General features: G+C 46.0%; 1 protein-coding gene across 1 annotated transcript in view; it reads right to left on the reverse strand.

The window, feature by feature from the left end:
* Nucleotides 1-22,146, reverse strand: part of PPP1R14C (protein phosphatase 1 regulatory inhibitor subunit 14C) — an 88,976-nt gene extending 66,830 nt beyond the window's left edge. The window contains exon 1 of the mRNA XM_019431753.2: nucleotides 21,254-22,146. Coding sequence (XP_019287298.2) covers nucleotides 21,254-21,577 — 324 coding nt within the window. The 5' untranslated portion in view covers nucleotides 21,578-22,146. The remainder of the gene's footprint in view (nucleotides 1-21,253) is intronic.
* Nucleotides 22,147-25,581: the final 3,435 nt, after the last annotated feature.

The raw sequence follows: 25,581 nt of genomic DNA on the forward strand, positions 1-25,581 counted from the left end.
TTTACATATACACATACCTATGAATAAATATACAATAAGCACATATAGGTTAAATAAAACCTGTACGATAAATATCCTTTATAGATGGGTGATGAGTCGGTAAAATAAATTCTTCATCAAAAAATAGGAGATACTGGGACGCCTGGGTGGCTCAGTCGGTTGAGCGTCCGACTTTGGCTCAGGTCACGATCTCACAGTTCGTGAGTTCGAGCCCCGCGTTGGGCTCTGTGCTGACAGCTCAGAGCCTGGAGCCTGCTTCAGATTCTGTGTCTCCCTCTCTCTCTGCCCCTTCCCCGCTCATGCTCTGTCTCTCTCTGTCTCTCAAAAATGAATAAACGTTAAAAAAAAAATTTTTTTAAATAGGAGATACTGAACACCTACCACATAATAAGGGCTAAAAACCATTTGCTGATTTTACTTAACGACGTGGCATTCTTTAAATTAATCCCTACAAACACAGCATGTCTGTGCCACATTATGAAATCAGGAACCAGGTTATTTTCATGAGAACGAAGCTGGAGAAGCAGCAGGAGGAAGAGATTAAATTCCAGTCGTGGTTTGGAGCCTGACCAGCCCGTGTCCCTTCACTTTCAAACGTGTCCGTCAGTCGTGGGTTCTGCACCCACGAGACAATCCGAGCAGTGAAAGCCTGGGACTATCCTTTTACTGGGCTATAGATGGAATGAAAATGGCAGGGAGAGAGGTCAGAATGGATGATCGCTGAGCTCTCTTTGAACTGTGAGCGTCTGGGATTGTCTTCGAGAGTTATTCGGATTGCAGTTATGCTCAGATACGGTGGCACAGTATCCCCCGCCCGTGAGGGGCTGGGTATGTGCCGGAAAGGGCTCACAGCTCATGAGAGGCAGCTGTTAAATATCCAGGAATTTTATGACCCAGCTAGTAAGTGGGGTCATTAAAAATTGAATTGTATAAGCATACAAGTAGCGTTTCAAGTAAAACGACGTTAATAAATACTGCAAACTTACTACTTTTTAATGACTTTATCACATTTCACTCTTAGCCACCCTCTTGAGGGTCCTTACATCTCTTGTCTCTGGATGGAAGAAACCCTCGTCCCTGCTCCACACTGACTTCCCCACGGTAGCCTGAAATCAACCATGGACGGAGATTCCACAGCAAGGAAAACTTCAAATGCTATCAATCAGGGTTTGTTTGTTTGTTTGTTTGTTTTCCTGAGAATCAGTTGTTGAACATTTACCAGCAACCCACCAGATATCTGTGTCCTTCAAAGACAAAGATAAGCGGGAAACTGCACTGTGTTGGGGGTGGGGAGGGGAAGCAGTTAGGGGAGACAGGGAGGTGGGGGAGAAAGGGATAAAGAAGGGTAGGGAGAGGAAGGGGAGAGAGAAAAAGCAGGAGACAAAGCAAGAAGAGGGAGACAGGAAGTGGGAGAGAGAGGAAGAGAGAAGGAAGACAGGGAGGGAAAGAGAAAAATATTTACTATCCCGGGGGAAACAATGGTTCTACGTAAGCAAATTATTTCAGATAACCAACATCTGGACTCCTTTTCTGAAAATCTCTCTAAATGGATTACTCACGTGCCTGCCTTCTGAAGCAGAGGCTACCAAGAGAATTAATATTTTCTTAATGACTCAGGTCAGTCCTGTGAGCAGACATTCTATTGTGCTACATGACCTTCCAGGCCACTGACACGCACAGAGCTCTTTTTGTCTTCCATGAGTTGGCTCCAATCTTCTGAGCTTTTTATAGACTCTCTGTCAACCCCCTTACTGTCAGGCTGTCAGCTGTCACTTGTAGACTTTCTCCCAGTACTTCTATCGAGCAGCCTCGTTAGTATGTTGCTTCGAAATCGCAGTGAACTGAGAAGTCAGGAGACCAGGCTTTTTAGAATTGTGGCAAAAGTTAACAGTAAACGTACTCTCGCAAGCCTAAGGCTCTCTCCGATAAATAAAAAAACATCAACCCTAGGGTGGCTCCTCTGGTTCTCGAAGCTACCCATCTGCTCACAGGCTCGTCACTATGTTCCAAATGGTTAAGGTTGCAGAATTAGCGACCTCTGGATAGCTGAGATTACCACTAAGTATATAAAACATTGAGTGAGACAAACTAAAAGCTAAACAGAGACAACATGAACGAATACGAAGGCGAGTAAAAGTTCTGTCACGTAAGTGATACGCTACAGCACAGACACCCTGTTCTGCGGCCAGTCTGTTTCCTTTGTCTGAGGCGGAGGGCAGAGCCGGCCGTGGCCCAGCTCCATGGCTGCCTCTTCCAGTGTCCCATCTTCCAGCTAATGCCCAGGGCTGGCCCCACCTTAGACCATCTGCCCACCCCACCGTTCCTCATTCACATCCCTGGAGGGAGGCAAGGAGCGGAGAGATCCAGTGCCATGAACCAGGACACGATGATAACTGAGCAAGATGGTGGCTGGGGAGAAGCCATCGATAGACAGGCCCCCCAAAGGACAGGTACCAAGGCAACAGCAGCCTCCTGCACACCACCCACTTGTAGTACGACCTGATATAAGGACACTGACTGGCCCCTTCTGGGCACAGTGCCAACCTCTCGAAAATGCATGTCTCTATTTCCCCGAATGTGGTCTTTGGGCTGCCGCTAAATTCTGAAACTAAGAAAAGTATTTAACTGCTCACTGAATTCACTAGATGAAATAGCGTGCTTAAAAAAAATTAACCTCTTTCCTTTTGTAGGGTTTTATTTGTTTTAAAATATTCTGATAGCAACATAAAAGTTCTAATCCTTAGGCCTATTGCCTGTTTACCCATACTGTCACACACACACACAAATTTTAAATACCTATAACAGAACAGCAAAGCCATCCCCAAAATAGAAGAAAATTCCAAAAACTCCCCTTCTTGTACGGAGTATTTAACTTGTAAAGAAAGAAGCATTTAACTTGTAAAGAAAGAAACAACAAACATTCTAAAATTAAAAATAGAAGCTCCGAAAAGAATCCCATTATTTAACAGTCCTACTTGATACCTGGCACATAGTAGGCCCATAACAAAGTGGGTATCCTCTTTGTGAAGTGGATGGATGGTTGAATGGATACAGCACTACTGACCAGATAGTCTGAGGTCAGGACTTTGAAGTTCAGGACTTTGATCAGCAGGATGGGTCCAAAACCATATTTGGGCATGGTGAAGAAATATAATTAACTAGTCAAGTAAAGTCTTTTCTAAAATGAAATCTGAGTATCTTTTCTTTGAGCCTGAGCCCAGGGATTTTAAATACTCCTGCCTTAAGGCAAGTTGAGACCTTCTCCTCCGATAGCTGATATTTACTAACCATTTACCATTTTAGCACATGCGCCATTGTGCCAGGTAATGGAAATGGAGAATTGTGAGCAAGAAGGGAAGGCCCAACCCAACATTAAAACACACTCACCAGAATCTATAGTAGAGCCACACAGAGGAGGTCCCCCGATTTGTGACTACAGTGCACTGGGGAGAAGATCATCTCCAATGAATGGTACAGGGTCAACTGGAGGGAAAGAAATGAACCCGATCCCTACCTTATACCATACACAAAAATCAACTTCAGCTAGGTTACCAACCTAAATATAAAAGGTAAAACAATGAAGCCTCCAAAAGATAACAGAGGAGAACATCTTCATGACCTTGAAGCAAACAAAGATTTCTTAAACAGGATGTGAAATGCCCTAACCATGGAGCAAAAAACTGGTCAATCGACAATACTAAGAACTTCTCATCAAAAGACACTTAACATTAAAAGAGTAAAAAAGGCAACTCACAAAATAGGAGGAAATACTCAAATAACACATATTGCTGACAAATATGTCTTTTGTATAAAGATTAGTAGCCAGGATACATAAAAATCAGTACATCAGACAACCCAACTCAAAAGATTTGAACACGCACTTCACAAAGAGGATACCCAAAGTATCAAGAGGCATATAAAAGGGGCTGAACGTTCGAAGTCTTCAGGTAAACGTAAATGAAAACCACAATGTGGTAGTGTACCACACAGACAGTTAAAATGAAAAAGGGAAAATACTAAGTGTTGGCAAGGATGTCACTTTCATATACTGCAGTGGGAATGTGAGTCCGTATAACTGCTTTTGGCTCCCACGTAAAATCTTCTGGAATTACCCAGGAAAGCTGAACATACACACATCCCATAAGCCAGCAGTTTCACCACTGCGTACGTAACCCAGCAGAAACGCAAACATATGTTCACCAAAAGACATGTGCAATAATGTTCCCAGCAGCTCAATTCAGCACAGTCCCAAACTGGAAACCTCTCAGATGCCCATCAAAAGCAGAACAGATTAAAAAGAAGTGTGATATATTCACACATGGAATATTCCATGGCAACCAAAATGAATAAGCCTCAATGGCACGCAACAACCTGGGTGTATCTCGCGTCCTTAATGCCGAACAAGAGAAGTTCTTTAAAAAGGCAAGTGAACCAGATTACCTTGGAGTGGGGTAGGGGGCTAATGATGGAAAGGGGGCACAATAGGGACTCCTGTGGTGTTAGCAATGTTCCTCCCCTTCTTGATCTGGATAGTGGTTACGTGGTGGGTTCAACGTGAGAATATTCATCAGCCTATCCACTCCGGATTTGTGTGCCTTGTATGTTACGCTAAAAGAGAGGTTCTTCAAAAAATACTTCCATTCAGGGGCGCCTGGGTGGCTTAGTCAGTTAAGCATCTGACTTTGACTCAGGTCATGATCTCACAGTTCTTGAGATCAAGCCCCGGGCTCTGTGCTGACAGCACAGAGCCTGCTTGGATCCTCTGTCACCCCCTCCCCCGCTCGTGTGTGCTCACTCACTCTCTCTCTCTCTCTCTCTCTATTTTTTTTTAAAAAAATACTTTCATTCAGGTGGCACAGTCGGTTAAGTGTCCGACTCTTGGTTTTGGCTCAGGTCATGACCTCCTGGTTCATGAGATCAAATTCCATGTAGGGCTCTACATTGACAGCATGGAGCCTGCTTGGGATTCTCCCTCTCCCTCCCTCCCTCTCTCTCTCTCTCTCTCTCTCTCTCTGCCCCTCCCCCCACTCACACACACACGTGTACTCTCTCTAAAGAAAAAAAAAAAAAAAAAACTTTCATTCCTGACGTCATCTCTCATTTCTTTCTGTCCCTAGTCCCTCAACCACGTCAAGGTCCATCCTGCCTCAGGGTCTTAGCAGTAACTGAGCCCCCCAGGGGGAAAGCTCGTGCTCCCTGATCTCTGCACAGCTGGTGTCATCTCTCATCACGTAGGTCCAGGTTCACATGTGACAAACTTCCCCAGAGATGCCCTTCTCATGACCTGAACCCACTTTGGTTTACCCACCGTGTTTGTTTATAGAACACAGGGACTTTGCTTCTTGGGTTCACCGCAGTATCCCTAGCACCCATACCCTTAGCATCTCAAAATTCATCTGACATATTTACCCAACTGATTTCAAACTTATACCCACATAAGAGCCTGCCTGCCAATGTTTACATCAGGTTGATTTATAACTGCCAAAAACCTGAAGCAACCAAGATGTCTCCAGTAACAGAATGGACAAATAAACTGTGGTACGTTTATACAATGGAATATTACTCAGTTATAAAAACAGATGAGCCGTCAGGCCACAAAAAGACACACATGAATACCAAATGCATATTGCTAAGTGAAAGAAGCCAGTCTGAAAAAGCTATGTACTATATGGTCCCAATTAGATAACATTCCAGAAAAGGCAAAATGATGGCAATGCTGAAAAGATCAGTGGTTGTAATGGGCCTGGGGAGAAGTGGAAATAGATGAATGGATGGAGCACAGGAGATCTTTCTAGAGTGATGAAACTATTTGATGTGATATTGGAAGACAGTCTACATGACACTATGCATTTGTCAAAACCCACAGAACTTTATGGCACAAAGAATAAGTCTTATGGGTGGTTCATTTGGTTAAGGGTCCAACTTCAGCTCAGGTCATGATCTCATGGTCCATGAGTTTGAGCCCCATGTTGGGCTCTGTGCTGACAGCTCAGAGCCTGGAGCCTGCTTCAGATTCTGTGTGTGTGTGTGTGTGTGTGTGTGTGTGTGTGTGTCTGTCCCACACCCACTCACGCCCTGTCTCTGTCTCTCAAAAACTAATGTTAAAAAAATAATAAATCTTATGATGTACAGTTAAAAAAAATCACTTAGGAGCCCGGGGGATGCTAGGCGGGAATGCAGAAATTGACAAGGCAGTCTAACTGTAGTACAAATGCATGAAACAACCTCACTGAAGGAAGGAGGTGCTGACCTGAGCGACTGGAAACGAGCGCAGTCTGTAAGAGCGGATGCAAAAGAAACCACACACGGGCACCACATTCTAGTTGATAACATTGTTTCCCACGGCAGTCCAGCCACCCAAAAAGATAAGGACACCCTGATTTCCAAAAGCATTCTGTATGCTTATCCTGCAATGTAAAGAATGGAGTATGACAAAAATTGTTAGCTTACTTTCTCCTTAATTAATTGCAATTAAAAATAAAAAACCGCCTGGCGGCCTCAAAAAGTGAAGGCTGCTCTTAATATCGTAAAGCCCTGTGACAAAAGAGTGCACGTCAATGAGGAGCGGGGAGCCCTTGTCTTTCCGGTGACAACGGTCGGGATATCCACACCCACGTTTTTTGTTGTTTTTTTTTTCACAATAACTTTCGATTTCTCATATAAAAGGAATACGTGTTCACTGTACAAAACATAAATGAATACAAATTACCCATAATGACACGAAAACAGCACTATCAGCATTTATCGCGGATTTTTGCAGCCCTTTTTCTAGGCACAGATGAAAGAAACCTATGACACGATTTTTATCCAGAATGAATGTTATATGATGACAGATATATTATTACTTAACTCCAATGTGATAATTCCCTTGAACTAAAAAGGTAATTCTCTTAAAGCAGCCCAACAAGATTTTTCTTTCTGAGACATTGGACTGGGTTATTCCATATTCATAAAACCTGGTGTGTGACCAAATTTTGCAACAAAGGCCTAAACCCCATCAAAAAAAAAAAAAAAAAAAATCAAAACAAAAAATTCCAAAAGCCTCTGTTCTCTTTTTGGCCAAAGAGCATAACTTTAATTTTTTTTTTTTTAATGTTTATTTACCTTTGAGAGAGCGTGTGTGAGCAGATGAGGGGCAGAGAGAGGGAGACACAGAATCCGATGCAGGCTCCAGGCCCTGCGCTGTCAGCACAGAGCCTGGCGTGGGGCTTGAACCCACGAACCGTGAGATCGTGACCTGAGCCGAAGTCGGATGCTTTACTGACTGCGCCGCCCAGGAGCCCCGATTTGAATATTTTTATTAAGAAGGCAGAATCGATCATGGCAAAAAGAGCATAAATGTTGCTAATGGCGCTTTCATAAATATCCTGGGCTTTTCTTGGGATGATTTTTTTACATTAACAATCCTCAAAACGCCCCTGGAAGGGCTGTATCATTTAAAAGGGGAAATTAAAGGAAGCCGAGGATGACGACTCACAACCACATTGTGAGCAAAGCGCGCTTCGGGGAGCCCGCCTCGTCCTTCTGAGCAGACCAAGCCCATTCCTGCCCTAGGGAGACGGGAGCATCTATCCTATAAGGCAGTGCCCTGCACTCGGGCATTAAGCGTGTAAAAAGAACCCTATGAGTGCAACCAGTAAGGATCTCTTCAATGAGACCACCTATTTTCCACCACCAGCAAGAAGCCATATGTAGGAACTTCTCCCCTTGTTTTGATTTTGTACAGTGGGGCCAGAGGGGAGAAGATGGTCCAAATTCCTTGAGAAGGGCTAGGTCCACGCCACGCCCACCAGGCCCGCTTAGCGCTCACAGCCTTGCCCTCCTGGAGGCGGAGAGGGCCAGTGTCTTCATCATGATGGCTGCGTGGAGAATTTGCACGTCACTAAGTGTTTTGTATGTTCTCTGCATCTCATTCTCTGCCCTCCTTCACTGTCTTCAGTGGCTTCGCGCAGGGCAATTTACAGTAAGGTGTCAATTGATAAATACACCAGTTTCTCATCTTCTTTAGAGTAATGAGTTAACTTGAACTTGGACTATTTCACTTACAAAATACAGCCCACTAGCCCTCCCTGAAGTTTAACATGAGAATATCCCAGAGGTTTGAGACATGACTGGCAGCCAAATGCTTTTAAAGTCTCAGGCTAGTTTAGATGATGGTCTGTTTACCAAAATACACACGTTTTTATTTAAACATCCATCCACAGAAACTGCTTCTGGCATAAGAGTACTGAATGCTGAACCATCTGGGGTTTGATGAAGAAATGGAATATTCTAGCTTAACAAAAGGCACTTGTCTACCAGAGAGAGTACGTGTTGTTTTTTTTTTTTTAGTCGTAATATTTGTAGGCCATTTTCATGATAGCAAGCATAATCATGTTTCAGCACCAAATCAATGACTCATTTTCTCTTGACTTGTTAGAGCGCCACACCCCATCACAAACACAAGAAAAACCAGTTGACTAATTAGAATTGTTATGTGGCGTATTGGCTCATAAAAACTGAGCAGAAAAGTCATCTTTTCACCAATCTGAAATCTCAACACCTTACCTGTTTGGCCTGAAACAGATATGAATCTATTAACATTTGCAGAAATGAACGAACAATCTGTGTCAGTTGTACTTGTGACATATAAAATATAAAAGTTGTTAACAGATGATTGACCAAGCAGCTCAGGAAATATATATATATATCCTTTATCAGAAGCAAAAGAAGTTGTTAAGGGCTTTGCACATTTTGTTTAAAAAAATTTTTAACATTTATTTATTTTTGAGAGGGAGAGAGAGAGAGAGAGAGATAGAGTGCATTAGAGGGGGAGGGGCAGAGACAGAGGGAGACAATCCGAAGCAGGCTCCAGGCTCTGAGCTGTCAGCACAGAGCCCCACCCGGGGATCGTGACCTGAGCCAAAGTTGGATGCCCAACCGACTGAGCCACCCAGACACCCCTGCACATTTTATTTAGAAGCATTATTTCTTTACTTTTATCATGGGAAGGGTAATATCTGATGCTTTCAAACACGCAGGATAAAATATCCACTCTGTAACCAATGTTTTATTTAAAGTGTGTTTCTAATTTTTAGCCTCAATATCCATCTACGTGGACAGCTGGAGAGCGTGAGGGCTCCAATACTAACCATTCACGCAGAGTTGACAATCCAAGAAATAAATAGCACATTTCCTACAATATACACTCAGGAACTGATGGATGAAGAAACTAAACTATTATCTAAAGAAATAGCTGAATCCCATTAATGGTTCATGTAATAAACTATAAACAAACACAAGAGTGGAATCCTATAAACTGTTCAACTAAAATAAAGCCTACTTGAAAATGTATCAAATAAATTAAGCAGAAGAGCCTTGCCCAGCGTGTGGGGCAAACATACAAGGATAGGTGCAGATGACCGGGGTGGGGAGGGTGACATTGATGGTCACTGTTTCCGGGTCCAAGTCCTGCTGGTAATTTAAACTCAGGCCTGGAACTAAGTCCTTCTGAGCCTCAGTTCTGTTGTTTTAAAAATGAGGTAGCTCCTTACATCACAGCGCCTTTGTGTGGATTGAATGGGATTACTGATGATCCTTTATGGATTCCACCATCATACAAAATAAACAAATATTAAGAGCAATAAATTCTGAATTTAAGATACAAAACAGATGAACGTAAGGGAAGGGAAGCAAAAGTAATATAAAAAAACAGGGAAGGGGACAAAATATAAGAGACTCTTAAATACAGAGAACAAACTGAGGGTTGCTGGAGGGGTTTGGGGTAGGGGGATGGGCTAAATGGGCAAGGGGCGTTAGAGGACACTTGTCGGGAGGAGCACTGGGTGTTATCTGTAGGGGCTGAATCAGTGGATTCTGCTCCTGAAATCATTATTGCACTATGTGCTAACTAGCTTGGATATAAATTGAAATAAATAAATAAATAAATAATAAATAGCAATAAATTCTGCTTTCCACTTCCCACCAGGACTGTCCATGAAAAATATTAATTTGTTTTCTTCTATTCTGTCCTGCTCATTCTGACACTAACTATAAAGTGACATCCCAGGAATAATTCCCCAGTGAAAATTAACTTGTTTACACGGATTTATTCAGCCTTTTATTTAGGCTACTTTGTATCCTTCAATTTTTAAAAATTTTATTTCCTGGGGCGCCTGGGTGGCTCAGGCAGTTAAGCATCTCACTCCTGGTTTCGGCTCAGGTCATGATCCCAGGGTCATGGGTTCGAGCCCTGCGTCAGGAGCCTGCTTGAGGCTCTTTCCCTCTGACCTTCTCCCTGGTTCGTGCGCTCTCTCGCTCGCTCTCTCTCTCTCTCTCTCAAACAAAAAAATAAATAAATAAAACAAAAATTTTATTTCCTAAGGCTACTACTATTTTCCCTCTGAGGTGCTCGCTTTATATCTCAACACAAGTTAAGATAAATACCACTATCAGTTAATTATGAGCTGCCAAGATAAAGGACAAATAATAAGAACAGGAAAGCACTACCCTCCCCCCAACAGTCAGTATTATAAGTTATACACCAAAAATGTTTAAGCCAAATATTCCAGTTCTTCTTAAAGGTTAACCCAATTAAATTAAAAAAAAAAAAAAAAAAAAAAAAAAAGACCAAACAGGGGCGCCTGGGTGGCTCAGTCGGCTGAGCGCCCGACTTTGGCTCAGGTCATGATCTCGCGGTCTGTGAGTTCGAGACCCGCATCGGGCTCTGTGCTGACAGCTCAGAGCCTGGAGCCTGCTTCGGATTCTGTGTCTCCCTCTCTCTCTGCTCCTCCCCCGCTCATGCTCTGTCTCTCTCTCTCCTTCAAAAATAAATAAAAACATTAAAAAAAATTTTTTTTAATAAATAAATAAAAACAAACAAACAGGGTACCTAGGAGATCTGCACTGTCCGATTTCAAATTTAACAGAAATCAGTAGTAAGTAGAAAGTGCTGGAGGGGAAGAGGGTGTTCTAAAAACACCTTCTCAATCCGATTCTTCCTATTCGAGCCACATCACACGAGAGATTATACCAAGAGAAGGATGGACACACTCTCACTTTAGCTACTAGAATTAGCTATGCAACTAAATGATCCTTTGGTGAACCATCCTGATGCTTGTCTCACGTTTGCTTTGAGAAAGACTCTTCCATTACTGCTTTAAATATCACCCTCTCTTTAATAAATCTCATTTTCTGCAGTGTAGGGCCACCTTTAGTATAGAAGCTCTAAAAGGCAGAGCGTAAAAACCTAGACCGTCCTCATTTTTTCAGGTAAGGACAGAAAACCCGAAAACCGAAGTCTATCATGAGTAGGACTTGCCAAGGTCATCGAGCTAATTAAGCAGCAGTTCAAAGTAGATCCAGTTCCACAGGCCGGGGTCCTTCCCGGGACATCCCAGAAACCAGCAACCTGTTTTGATTTTATCCATTTCATAGATGCCAACAAAGTCCCACAGCCCACAAATAATAGATCCTGCCCCAGTTTATCAATTCCTGAAGTTCAGCTGATAAGAGGTTACTTTCTCTTACTTAAGACCTTACTTCCTATTAAAATGAAAATTAAAGTGGTTCTTGTGATTTACGGTATAATGTGAATGACTTTATTGCACCCTTTCCTGAAAACAGACTCTGAGTAAAGGAAGGAGCACGGAGCCAGGATGCAGTAAATAAATGTACTGAACACACTAACATAGCTGTGAACAGGACATAGTCTGTGCCCTCAAAGGGCTTTCAATCATACAGATGCCTCCCTCCTTCTCTTGTTACAGAAAGCGTTTCTTTCTTTTTCTTTTTCTCTTATATAATTTAAAAGGATGAAGGCTTCTTATTCCTCTTTCCTCCTCTTTGCAAATATCTGTTGGAATGAATGAATGAATACTCCTGCCCTCTAAGGTTCCTTCCACGCTTTGCCCTGAGGATTCTTTAAGAAAAGCAAAAGCCCTCCTTTGATCATTTCTTCCTCAACCATAAAGTAACGTTGTGGAGACTAATCCACAACTCTGGTTTCTTCTTCTTTTTTTTTTTTTCCTCAGCTTTTACACAGTGGAGCAGATTTCCAAAGTGCCAGTGCTGACTAAGAAAAACCTTGGTGAGAGTTTATTGGCCAGAAACTTTGAGGCAGAGGCAGGAATCCTGGCTCTCGTGCCTTGTTCTATTAAAACCTGTGTGAGCCTGTCGCTCTGAATCTTATCTGCCGGTGAAAAAGCACTCACCCCTTCCTCGCCCAGCAAGCATTTCCACTCTCAGAGAAATGAGCAACTATGGTGCAAATAGGATTCTTGTACATACCGAAAAAATTAAAATTACAGACAGAAATGGCAGCAACCTGTGATTACTCCCTTTGAAGACTTTCATCGCCCTGTACCTGTGCTTTACGCCATCACAACTTCCGTTCAGTCCACAGGTTCAAAAGACGGCACGGATGTAATTCACAACCAAGGGAAAGGAACAAAACTTAGAGTCAACAATGAAGAGGAGACTTCGAACACCGGGCAGAGCCAAATGGCATTAGAGCAGTTAAGTGTGGGCGTGTATTTCTGAAATGCACAGTTCCGGAACATGGTCTCGAGGGCCGGTTTTCTATCACACTCACCTGCCAGCCAGGTACTGGACACCTCAGTGCAGCCAGGGGCCTGAGAGACACTGGGGCTGCAGGAACCACGAGATCCTGCCCTCGCGAAGCTGTGCGACTGGATGGACAGACGGTGCGCCAAGAGCGGGGCAAGCCTGCAGCCAGCCTGCCGGTGAAGGGATGTATCAGAGATGCTCCGTAGAGGAAATACCACAAGGGCAAGCCCCGGAGCCCTTGCTGCAGCCTATGGGGCTCTTGCTTTGTCATGAGGGCCCTGGAATAATAGGATCCAGTCTGGATTTCAGAAGACACTTTGAGTCACCGCAGTGAGGGGTGGATGGAGGGGAGGCTCGCAGGGGGAGGCCCCAGCCCAGGAACCAGAGACAGGTGTCCGTTCCGGACTCCGCCCCTTGCGAGTGACGTGGCCTCCAACCAGGGGTTGCTCAAGCTCTCGGTGCCTCAGTTTCTTTACCTACCTTGCAGAGTCACGGCGAGGATGGGCTTATGCAGTTAACAACTCAATAAATGGAGCTGCTGGGCACAATGGCTGGCATCGTGGCGAAGGGACTCTGGAGTCAGGACGAGCTGAGACAGGGACAAGTCACAAGTTGTCTGGTCTCAGTCTCCTCCGCCACAAAATGAAGAAATGCAGATGATACCACACCCCCCCCCCTAAAGTTATTGTGAGGTTTGACCGTGGGAGACAAAACGTACAGATCACCTGGCCCTCCGCCGGGAGCTGCATCAGTGGCCGATGCAAGCGGTCGTAACAGCAGCAGCAAAGCAGGGGGCTGCTGGTGGTGGCAGTAATTTGAGAGACCTGAGACGGAAGTGTCAATTGGTGAGAAATTTTAAGGAGCTGCACAAATGGGGGGGGCGGGGGGGCAGCGAGAAGTCCAGGCACCAGGTTGCAGAGCCGTAAGGAGCGAGGGTCAACATGCAAACTGGTGCAGCCACTCTGGAAAACAGTGTGGAGGCTCCTCAAAAAATTAAAAATAGATCTACCCTCTGATCCAGCAACAGCACTGCTAGGAATTTACCCAAGGGATACAGGAGTGCTGATGCATAGGGGCCCTTGTACCCCAATGTTCATAGCAGCACTCTCAACAATAGCCAACTTATGGAAAGAGCCCAAATGTCCATCAACTGACGAATGGATACAGAAGATGTGGTTTATACATATGATGGAATACTACGTGGCAATGAGAAAGAATGAAATCTGGCCATTTGTAGCAACGTGGATGGAACTGGAGGGTATTATGCTAAGTGAAATAAGTCAGAGAAAGATACCATGTTTTCACTCATAGGCGGATCTTGAGAAACTTAACAGAAGACCGTGGGGGGGGGGGGGAGGGGAGTTACAGAGAGGGAGGGAGCCAAACCATAAGAGACTCTGAAATACTGAGAACAAACTGAGGATTGATGGGGGTGGAGGGGGAGGGGAAAGTGGGTGGGGAGCATTGAGGAGGGCACCTGTTGGGATGAGCACTGGGTGTCGGATGGGAACCAGTTTGACAATAAATTATATTTAATATATAAAAAAAAAAAAAAAAAAGACTTTGTGACTGCAGGGTGTGACCTACAGGGCAGAGGCAACAGAGAGGATGCCTGCAGAACCTCTGGCCGGGACATTTGTGGACAGCGGCGCCTGCCATTCCTGAGGGAACGGGGGAAAAGGAGCAGGTTTGCAGAGGAAGGTAAACTCAGTTGCAAACCGGTTCACACGAGGCTCCCGTGGAGCCTCTAAGTGGCGTTGTCCATTTCAAAACTCTCCGAATATATCTGGTCCTCGGAAAACAACTCTGGGCTAAAAATACAGATTGAAGGAGTTGTCAGCATATGGACAGCAACTTGAAGCCACCAGGAATATTCGTATCATGCAGAAAGAGCATGCAGCGGGGAGGGGACCCAGAAGGCAGAGCAGGAGCCCAAAGACAAATCCTGAGCAACACCAGACTTCAGAGAGATGGGCAGAGAAAGAAAGCCCGGAAGGGGACTGGAAGAGTAGCTAGGGAATAGCGTGAGGTCCTGGAGAGGCTGTCTCAGAAGCCCAAGGCTTCCACGGGAAGGCCAAGTCAGTAAAGACCCACACAACACCCCAACACCACCCCGGGATGAGAAACAGCAAGGTCCTCAGGACAGCGGTGGTGGATAAACAGCATCTGTCATGGGTAAAGAAAGATCCAGAAAAATGGATGGTAAGAGAAGAACAAGCGGCAACCAGAGGGGATACAGGACTGAGGAAGGGAAGCGTTACTCACGGCAGGCGATCGCTGTTGCTGTTTCTAGCAGGGGAGAAAGACTTGGGCTCATGCACCTGCTGGGGTCCAGGGGCCCGCAGGGAGCAAGGGAGGTAGAAGCCCACAGCAGAGCGGCTGCACTGGCTGGCCCAGGAAGAGGCTGCACGCTGGGCTGAAGGGGAGGGAAGAGAGCAGAAATGGTGCCATGAAAACACCGGTGACGGTTTGAAATAGCCAAGTCCTGCATGAGGAGACAAGGGACTAAACTACAAAATGCGATCGTGCACACAGCGCACGCACCGCGTGGAACAAAAAACAATGCAGGCTTTGCTCTTCCGTCATCTAGAAAGAGAGACTCCTTTGAGGAGAGCCGTCAATTAGGCCAGGTTTGCCGTGTGCAGCCAGGTAGTTCCAGAGCTGGGAGAAAAGCAGAAGACCCTAGAAGCGAAGGCGAGTCAGAGGCGAGAAGCAGAGGCAGAGCTAGCGTGTCAGGGGGCGCAGCAGAAGCAGAGGAAAAGAGGGTGGGCGGGAGACGCAAGGAAGAGCGGGTTCACAAAAGAATTCTCACAATCGAAGCTGAAAAATCAATTCGCTGTCACCACGATCTGTAAATTCCTATTTGGAGCAAGTAAGTCAATGAAGGGGGGGGGCGGGGTGTGCTTTTCAACAATGTTGAAATAAAACAGTAATAATGCAAGAGGATATAGATTATTGCTGCAAACCATAAATCTATTTTTTTCTAGCTGTGATTCTAATAAAGAAATGCCACCAACGAATTCAACTACAATGCCAATGACTTGTAAAAGGTTGTCTGAAGATTGACTCTTTTCATTCAATCAAACAAACGCTTCACGGTTGAAGAACTGTCCTCTACCATATTAGGACGTCTAAAGAAAATGAAGACAGAGCCTGCCTTTCAACTGACGTCTAATTTCTCCATACACATGAAAGCCCACAGGAACTTCCAGAGTAAGGAAGATACTAGAAGAAAGGGGAATGATACAGACAGTATTTGCCCATGTTCAAGTTCCAACACATGCCAACATCCCGACCCCCAAGTACCTACGCATCCTTCTCCAAATTCTACCGCCAGATAGATGTGAATGCCTTGTTTTCTCTTCCTTCCTGTCCTCCGCCCACATCGTAGAGAATAAGCAAGAGACAGTGGCTACGGTTCAAAGTACACAAGTGACTGAACAGCAACAGCGTCCCAGCAACTACGTTCCAGGTCTTTCCCATCCAGTCCTCCTAACAACCCTGCAAAGAGGGCTGGGTGACTCCCTTAAACATGAGGGGAAGGTGAGGCTCAGAGATGTCAAGGAAATTGCCTACTCACTACTACTACTGAAAGCTGGGGCTGGGGCCACAATGTGACTTCCAGCTCTTCTAACGTCAGAGCATTTACTCTCCTAACCGCTGCCTCCACACCGAATTTCCCCAGCCACTGTTCCGAAGGGAACCGGTTGAAGTACTTTCTTCCAGAAGGTGCCTGGCCCCGTCCCGCCTTGAGAAGCAGTGCGGCACCGTGGTAACATTGCACTGATTTCCTGGACACAGCCCTGCCCCCACCACGTTACAGCTATGGGCTCTGGGGCAACTTTTTGACATCTCCATGGCTCAGTTTCTATATCCATAAAGTGAGAATATCAGAAATTGTTACTCGGATTACATGAATCATCCCTGATGCATAAAGAGCACTCAATAAACGCCAGCTAATTCTGGCTTTTCAAACTGCATGCCACTGTCCCGAAATGTGTTATGAAATCAATTGGGAGGGTCACAAACCAGCAATTCTGGAAAACGAAATAGAACAGAATATGGTATTTTAACATGAATAGTCGTATTTTACGTTACCTTTGTAATTTTTTTCTTTAGCGCACGCAGTAATGTTAAATGATGCTTTGTAAGTCTGTGTGTCTTTCACACATCCATGTGTCCGTGTGACAGGCGGCAATCTAAAGGGTATTTCTTTCCAGGGTCGCCATCAAAAAATTTGGAAAAACACTTGATTTGCAGAAGGAGCATGACAGGGAGTCAGGGAAGATGAGAAGGTATAATATGCCAGAAAACACTTTCTAAAATGCAGCTAAGGGAAAGCCCTCCCGGATGGACATTCAGGATAACCCAGGAAAACGCCCTCAGCGCACAAGTCTGTTTACGGCTAGGCTGCTACAGGCATTTCAGTAATCTGAGGTTAACAACAGGCTTTTATTTCCAGAGCAAATCAAATTGCAAAACTGGAAGTACAGATGTTATCTTGATGCTGGGCAAGATGAGAAAAATTGATATGACTTATCCAGTAAGCCATCTTGCAATACTTGTCAAAGTAGACGCTATGCCAGATTTCAAACGCTCTTAAAAACTGTCTGGGTTTGGAAGAGATACGAAAATCTCTCAAAACAGAAATTCTTTTTTTTTTTTTATTTTTTTTTTTAACGTTTATTCATTTTTGAGAGACAGAGAGAGACAGAGCATGAGCGGGGAAGGGGGCCGAGAGAGAGGGAGACACAGAATCTGAAGCAGGCTCCAGGCTCTGAGCTGTCAGCACAGAGCCCAACGCGGGGCTCGAACTCACGAACTGCAAGATCATGACCTGAGCCGAAGTCGGATGCTCAACCGACTGAGCCACCCAGGCGCCCCAAAACAGAAGTTCTTAAATGTGGATGTAGATTCATCCTAACAGGTCCATGATGACCAAATCCCTAGCTGAGATTTAACTATCCATACGAGATGATGAAATGGGAGATAACTATCGACATAACTAAGCTTAGAATTTATAAACCCATGTATCTTTATATCCAAAAGGCTGTTTGATACGGTGTTTGCTGATACTGCCCATAGCCTGGATAAGAAGGGCCACCAGCCCTGGGCCCTAGTCCTTCTCCACCCAACTTCCTGTGGCGTCCCTGGGACCAACTGGACCCACACACCCATAGCGGTGACCTCCGTCCCTTTTTAGGCTCCGCTGCAGCCCCGCACAATCTCATGATCGAATACGAAGCCACTTTCAGGGCGCAGACAGGCTCCTCCCAGATCTGTCCTCCCAAGGGGGTCTCTGCCACTGGTCTGAGCTAAAGCTATGATTACGGGGTGGCAGAGGGGTGTAGACCGAGATGGGGTGTGCAAGTGGACACAATGCTCTTCACCAGGTGGGACCATACCACGGGTGGGAAGAAAAAGGCAGGAGGCCCTGGGCGGGTGGATTCTCCAACTACATTCCAGCTTGGAGTCTTGGGAAGTCTGAGAATTCAAAATTCAAACCTAGCCTTCCAAGCCACTGTGGAGATATCAAGGTAGGTGGATAGAACACATTTTACAAGATGCTGGTTACAAATTCATTATTTTTATTTATTTTCAATTTTTTTTAACGTTTATTTATTTTTGAGACAGAGACAGAGCATGAACGGGGGGAGGGGCAGAGAGAGAGGCAGACACAGAATCGGAAGCAGGCTCCAGGCTCTGAGCCATCAGCCCAGAGCCCAACGCGGGGCTCGAACTCATGGACCGTGAGATCGTGACCTGAGCTGAAGTCGGACGCTTAACCGACTGAGCCACCCAGGCGCCCCTCATTATTTTTAAATATCTACACATACACTACGAGGGCCTCTATCGGTTCTCTTGCACCGGACCCTGCAGAGTTACCCGGCACACCGCAGGAGCCACACCGCCGTGGTTCATGTTCCCCACCCCCACCCCCTGCCATTCACCAGTTCTGTGGGCTGTGAAGCCTCTTTCTCTGTGTCTCAGTTTCCTTACCTGTAAAACAGGGACAAGAGCACCCTCTTCATAGGGTTGTTGTAAAGACTAAATGAATCAGTCCATACAAAGTGCAGAGAATAGCACCTAGCACGTAATAAGGACTCCAGAGATGCTGCCCTTATATTATTCTCCATACAAAATTCATTGGCCACTGCAAACTTCTAGAGAAGGCCACGGCCAGGAAGTTATTCTGGGTCTTCCTTCTCTCCCCACTCCTAATTTAGAAAGCGCACGTTACCTCCAAAAGATCACTATTTTCTACTCCGCAAGGGACGAGTCACCTCACTGCCCACCTGCCTGATAGAAGTTCTTCTGAAATTAAATATACGCTCATCCTGTCCCCCAACCTGGCAGAAAGCTCAGGCCTCTGGCCAGTTTGAAGCCTGGCAAATTTGCTTCCTGTGTCAGTTGCATGCAATCCAAATTTAAAACCTTACCAATTTTAAGTGTAAAAGGGACATTCCCGTCCCTTTATGTTCATGAGATTCAGAGCTATTGGCCAGGGTAAGGTCCTCCTAGATTAAAAAAGCCAGAGGCTGAAATACCTGAAGTTATCAGCGAGGAAAGGCTACCAGACTAGAGAACCTTAGCTAAAAATAGAGTCCTACCAGTGGAGAAATAGATGGGAGAAAACAATTCGTTATATGGCTACTTATTAGTCCACCCGCTTTTTATTATTATATACAAGGTGTATCATTGGCTTAGTAATTACAAACTGCCAACAACCTCTCAATGACCAATATTCCTTCAACCTAAAATGACAGAGCAAACAACTTGAAGAGAAATACTTGTCACATTATGATACACAGGCAGCAAATAGCGCTCTCTCTCTCTCTCTGTCTCTCTCTCTCTCTCTCTCTCTCTCTCTCTCTCTCAAAACTCCAGTTGTTTGCTGCACATCAGAAGGTCTAAAATAGGAGAAGAGATGTACAAGGGAAAGATTCAAGGTCGTGTTTACCCTTTAAAATACGTACCTAACTGACATGTTCAATACAGTGAACATTCGATCCACCATTTTCCCCCCATTTATTCTGAAGAATTTTCAAAATATTTGATTCGCCAACCTGCCCGAGGGGCTGGAACTCTCTAGTTTCTCCAACTACCCCTAATTAGTCTTCCGTAAAAGCAGCACTGCTAAAGCACTGTTAATGTCCACAGTAGTTTCTCTATTAACTCAACTCTTCTCCAGATCCAAAATGGAGTATAAAGAGGAGTGTGAAATAAATGAAAATTAATTGGTTGCTACAGAGGCAAGACTGAGCACATCCATCCACCCAACAGTAATCCCATCGAAATCAAACATAGTGTTTCTTGGAAGAGTTTTGCCAACTTCCTATTAAAAAAAAAAAAAAAAAAATCCCAGGAACACTTCCTATTTTGGCCAGTTTTTATTTACGCAATTAGCATGGCTTTTCATAGGAGCCAGGCTGGAAACAATATATTTTTACAAGCCCATTAGTCATATAGTCAAGCTTCATTATATCACAATCCTTCAGCAGTAGTCCGTAATAAGAATGCTGTTGCTTTGTGCAATGACAACGTTTAAGGAAAGGATGCGTTCACAATAGGCCATAAAATGTGTGAAAAACAGAATACCCCAAACCAGTAGACAAGCCAATGAGTTCATCTGGCTTTCATTGCTGAGCAGGGTTAAGCGCAGTATGGACACAAACCTGGTTTTGACTTAGAAGCCATATCCTTAATTACTCACCCCCTTCATTCTCCCACCCTTCCCAAACTCCACGCCCTTAAGAGAAGTACAACACTTCGACCACAATTGCTGTTATTAAAGAATCTCCCCGGGAATCATTTTGGCTTCAGTCGTTTTTCTAGCAGACGTCTGTTACAGCTTATTCTCACCATTTCTCCTAACATCAGGCATATACACGTCCGGCAGACTTGTGTGTAAGCCTTAGCCCCTGAACTGTGGGAAGTCCCAGCGTCGTGGCGGAGGGGAACCCGGTGGGTTCCGGCCATCTCGCACACCGCCCGCAAAGCTGCCTGCCTTTCACCCAGGCACCCTTCCAGGTTGCCAAAGGCTCTCCATTCTGCGCCCACCAACGGGAGTAACTGAGCTTGGCCAGGGAGGAAGCAAGCTGCTTCAACAAAGCCCAGCGTGTGCAGCTTCGGTAAATGCAAGGATGAATTATGGGGACACGCGTCGGGGCTGACTGCGAAAGAGAAAGCGTTCATCTCATGATTTTGATGTGGAATTTCAGGAACGAGGGGGTCTCTGAGATCCCCAGAACCTCTCCTCTCCGTTAAGCAGCTTTCAGGTCCCTTCCCTGCTCCCTCTCCGCAAAAAAAAAAAAAATGCGGGATTGCCAGGATCTCAGCAGTGAGTACTGTTCTTGTTGGCTTAGGCGCATCTGGGGTGAGCCCTTCTGAGCCCCGCTTCGTGTGGCTGCAGCTAGAGCCTGGAAAGGCTCTGAGAAAAGCAATGCGCTTAGCCAGACCTAACCCTCCCCACTGCCATGAAGAGGGCCCGCAGCTCTCCGGGCACCCGGCACCAGACAGGGGCTCCCAACCGTCGCGCCCCGGCGCCAGAGGGCACCCTGGAGAGAGAACGCCCTGCGCCTCGCTCCCAGCATCGGGTCCCCAGGAGTCGGGGCGGTGCGCAACCGAGAGCCGGAGCTGGAGAATCCCTGTGTGGGCACAGTGGGGCGAGCGAGGCCCCAACCCTCCCGGCCCCGCGCCCAAGTACCTCGCAGCCGTACAGCTGACCCAGCTGCTCCACGATCCACTCCTCCAACACGAGCCGCTTCCGAAGCTCCTTGCGATCGTATTTCACTGTCACTTTTCCCTGCTGGTGGCGACGTTGCTGCTGCTGCTGCTGCTGCTGCTGCTGAACCTGCCCCGCAGCGGCCGCCGTGGCCACGGGCGCCGAGTCCTCCCGGGAGGAGCCCGAGCCACCGCTCGAGCCGGGGCTGCCGCCGGCGCCGCCCCGGGGACTCTGGAAGAAAACCCGCGCGCCGCCGCCGCCGCCGGCCCCACCGGCCGCCTCGCTGCTGCCCGTCGCCACCGACATTTCCCCGCGCGCGCCGGAGCCCGAGTGCGGCCCGCAGGAGGGGCGGGCGGAGCGCACCCGGCGCCGCTACCACCTCCGGCCGGGCAGCGGCATGCGAGGCGCTCGCCGGCACCTGCTCCGCGCGCCGCGCACGCCCGGCAGCCCGGCTCGCGGGGAGGTCGGGAGGAGCCGCGGCCTCCGGGAGGAGGACGGGCGGGGGAGGGCGGGGAAGAGGGAGGGGCGGGGACCGCAGCCTTAAAGACGCCGCGGAGGACCCTCTCGCTCCAACCCCGGGAGGCGGATCTGGCGCCCGGCGGGCCGAGGGGCTGGGGCGTGGGAGTTGCGCGCGGAGGCGGGAATGTGTGCGCGGCGGCACGCGCGGGCGCCCGGGTGCAGACGCCCGAAGGACCGGCTCGGGGCCGGTGCCAGAGACGGTCCTACTGCGCGGGTGCCGTGTTCTCTCCTCCGGGGGACGGGGAATTGCTCTTTCCGCCTCCAGCAGTCTCAGGGCGCGGGAACCCCGCCGTCTCCAGCGGCCTCGGCCGGGCGCTGCCGGGGGCAAGGGACCGCCGGGAGAGGGACGCGGGGAGGGACCGCGCCGCGGGTTCCTGGTGAAGGGTTTCTTGGCCCTCCCGCCTCTTCGGCTGGCGGGGAAGCGTCTCTCTCCCTCCTGTCCCCACCCTCCAGCTCCAAACACATTCCTATTCATGCCACTTCCTCTCTGGGATTGTGAGAAAAATTGACGAGGCGATGTTTGTGCAATCAGACAATCCGAGCGCCTGAGAAATTCTCTTCAGACCAGTTTTTCTCTCCTTACAAAGCGTCTGTCCGTTCATAGGCAGAGCATTGCGATGTCTTTATATCTAAAGGGCAGAAGGCTTGATCATCGCTTAGCTAAGGGGCTGGGGACATACAGCAAACATTTCTCTAAAGGACTCGGTGCTGTTTACTGGTCTTACATTTCTAGTGTTGCATTCCCTGACTAGCCAGCTTTCCTCTCTCTCAATAGCATTTCCAAGCTACCTCTTTTTACCGGGGAAAGCAATTGCACTAACTTTACTACTCTAAAAACATCGTGCAGCCAAGTAGAGTTACAAATGAATGAGCTTATTATAAGGTTTCGGGCAAAGAGATGGGGAGGGAAGTTATAAACAGAAAGCTGCGTGTGTCTGTGTGTAAAATTATAGGGAGACACTAATATATGTCTGTTGTACACAACATTCCATTTCTGTTGAGGCAACTGAAAGAAATCACAAAGATGCTCAAACACAGTAAGTAGCCTTTATGAACTTTTTAAAAAAGCTGGTGAAGTTTACCCGTAGCTATTATAAAAAAAAAAAAAAAAAAAAAAAAAAAAAAAAAAGTTTCTCAGAGGTAAAATAGGTCATCAGGTTAATTTCTTCTGAATATTTTCTATGATGGAGAGGATTCTGTGTGGGATTCTAGACCCACAGCTATAAAGGCACAGGAAGTGAAGGAAGTAACCAGCAACTTTCTCCTGGACTTCGGGCTCTGCAGGCAACCCACATTCAGGTCTGCTCTACCAATATTTATCATCTGCTTTGTTCTTTCCGTTTAAGGTTTTCGCCAAGAGCCTGAGGTGGGATTTTCCCAAAGAGTTCCATTCCTGAAACTCATCATCAGGAGAGGGCAGGCCCTGAGGAGTGAAAGGAAAGGATCTAGTCGGAGATTATGTGAAATGGGATGGGGCTGGAGTCCTTTCACAGTTAGAGGGGGCAAGGCTGAAACACGTCTGCCCCGTGGAAGAGGCCAGCTGTCCTCAAGGTGAGTTCCCCACCCAACTTTTCACAGACAGAGGAGCTAGAACTACCATGATTGGCTCCTAGAGATTGATGACTACTCCCCATGTCACCCCCACCCCCGCCTGCTTGGGGCGTGGAGGTTGTTCTAAACCCTGAACACGTAGCCAAGAGGGCGGGCACCTAGTTGGCCAAAAGGTAGATGATGGAAGGCAGTGGCGAGGTGGTTAAGGACAGTCTCCCCGCACAGAGTAAGCTTGTCTTGTTCCAGACATCTGGCGCTTGTCCAGGTTAGCTAGCACCAGCTTTAACCGACCGAACCAACCAGGAAAATTTCAATCAAAACAAAAACAGCTAAAATTATAGTAATCATAGAAGGAGAAACTATACAAAATCTCTCCCTCGCTCTGGCACTAGGACCTGGCTCTACCAGTATTTTGAAAATTGTGCCTGTGATCCAGAAGTATGGCGAAGACTGGGAAATTCCAAGTAATTCCAACTCCTTGGAGTCTTTGGACAATGAATTCAGTCATTCAAGAGCAACTTCAAAGAAGTTATTAAAATGCGCTAAATTCTTTCTGAGAAGTTCTTGTGCCATTTTTTTTTTCCACTGTGTAAGATACTTTTTCCTTTGTGCTTAAAACTCAGTATTCACTTACAACTTCAAAAATGACAGGTACTAAGAGACATTTAAGAAGAAATTCAGGGTTTTAGGCATCTTAACTTATAGAAAAATAGCCATGGAGGAGTCAGTCTTTTTCCATGCATACATTGACCTTCGGATGCCCAAATGAGTCACCTTGACTTGCAGTTAGGAGCTGAACTAACACGACAGTTCCTCTTCCTATAAATCCACTTGCTCCACCCAGGACATGATTTACACTTGAAGTGAGCTCACCACCACCACATGCGCGCGCGCGCACACACACACACACACACACACACACACTTAATTCCATGTTTCAAAATATTTGGGAATAAGGGGATTATTCTCAGTCCTGAGACCCTTCACATAGATGACTGTTTAAATTCAGGAAAACTGGGGCGCCTGGGTGGCTCGGTCGGTTGAGCGTCCGACTTCGGCTCAGGTCATGATCTCGCGGTCCGTGAGTTCGAGCCCCGCGTCGGGCTCTGTGCTGACAGCTCAGAGCCTGGAGCCTGCTTCCGATTCTGTGTCTCCCTCTCTCTCTGCCCCTCCCCTGTTCATGCTCTGTCTCTCTCTGTCTCAAAAATAAATAAACGTCAAAAAAAAATTAAAAAAAATAAATAAAATAAAAAATTAAAAAAAAGAAAAAAAAATAAATTCAGCAAAACTAACGATACTTCTCATCCTCAACACTATACATTTTTGTTCAAGGCAAACACTTTCACTTCTAACCCATTTAGACAAGTTTTTTCAAATGCTGGTTAATCAAAAACAATGAGTGGTTTTTAGTGAATTGAATGGTCTGAGAATTTTCTAGAACACAAGAGAATTTTCTAGAACACAATTTTCTAGAACACAAGCTTCTACCTTAAGGCAATTACTCACTGCTATGAAAGCAGCCTAAGGAAGATTCATCAATATCCTTTCTTCATGGCTTTGCATTTTCTCAAGTTGGACCTTTTTTACTTGCTCTCTGATTTGGGGAAAGTTTCTTTCAGGAATTATAGATTGTTCCTTCATCTCTGAAAATGATCTTTATGCCCAAATCTGTTAAATAAGGTGACTTAATCAGGGGTCCCAGCTTTCTTCCCTCCCCCAGGGAAACAAGGATCAAATACAAATATTTATACTCAGATGCAAATTTCCTTACTCCTTAAAGACTAGATATCACAATAATTATACAACACCTGGTAATCTACTTTGAGGTTGTGATAATTACAGCCCCAAGGCCCACAGATCTGAGCATAGAATTCTTATCTTGACGAAGAAATGTCAGTGATAAGGTGCCTACATGCTAATTCTCTCAAACATTTGGTAAAGCCAAATGACAAGTCAAAAGTAATTTCAAGTCTGGTTTTCATCATAAAAGTAGAGGAAATTTAATCTGTCCTTTTGGATTCTACCAGTTACCCACGGTATCTTCTGTTTTCCAAATACAGTCCATTATTTCATTATTCTTTGTGCAGCGACAGCAGTCATGTTGTTAATGGTCTATCAATGTAATTTTTCTTTTGGCTACTGTTTCATACTTTTTTTCCCCCTCCTCCTAACTAGGGGTTTTTAATTGTATCATGCACATACAATTATTTTGGAATCGTAATTCCAAAATAACCTTAACC

This window comes from Panthera pardus, unplaced genomic scaffold (assembly GCF_024362965.1).
Source record: "Panthera pardus isolate Hobbes unplaced genomic scaffold, ASM2436296v1 HiC_scaffold_17, whole genome shotgun sequence".
Lineage (NCBI taxonomy): Eukaryota > Metazoa > Chordata > Mammalia > Carnivora > Felidae > Panthera > Panthera pardus.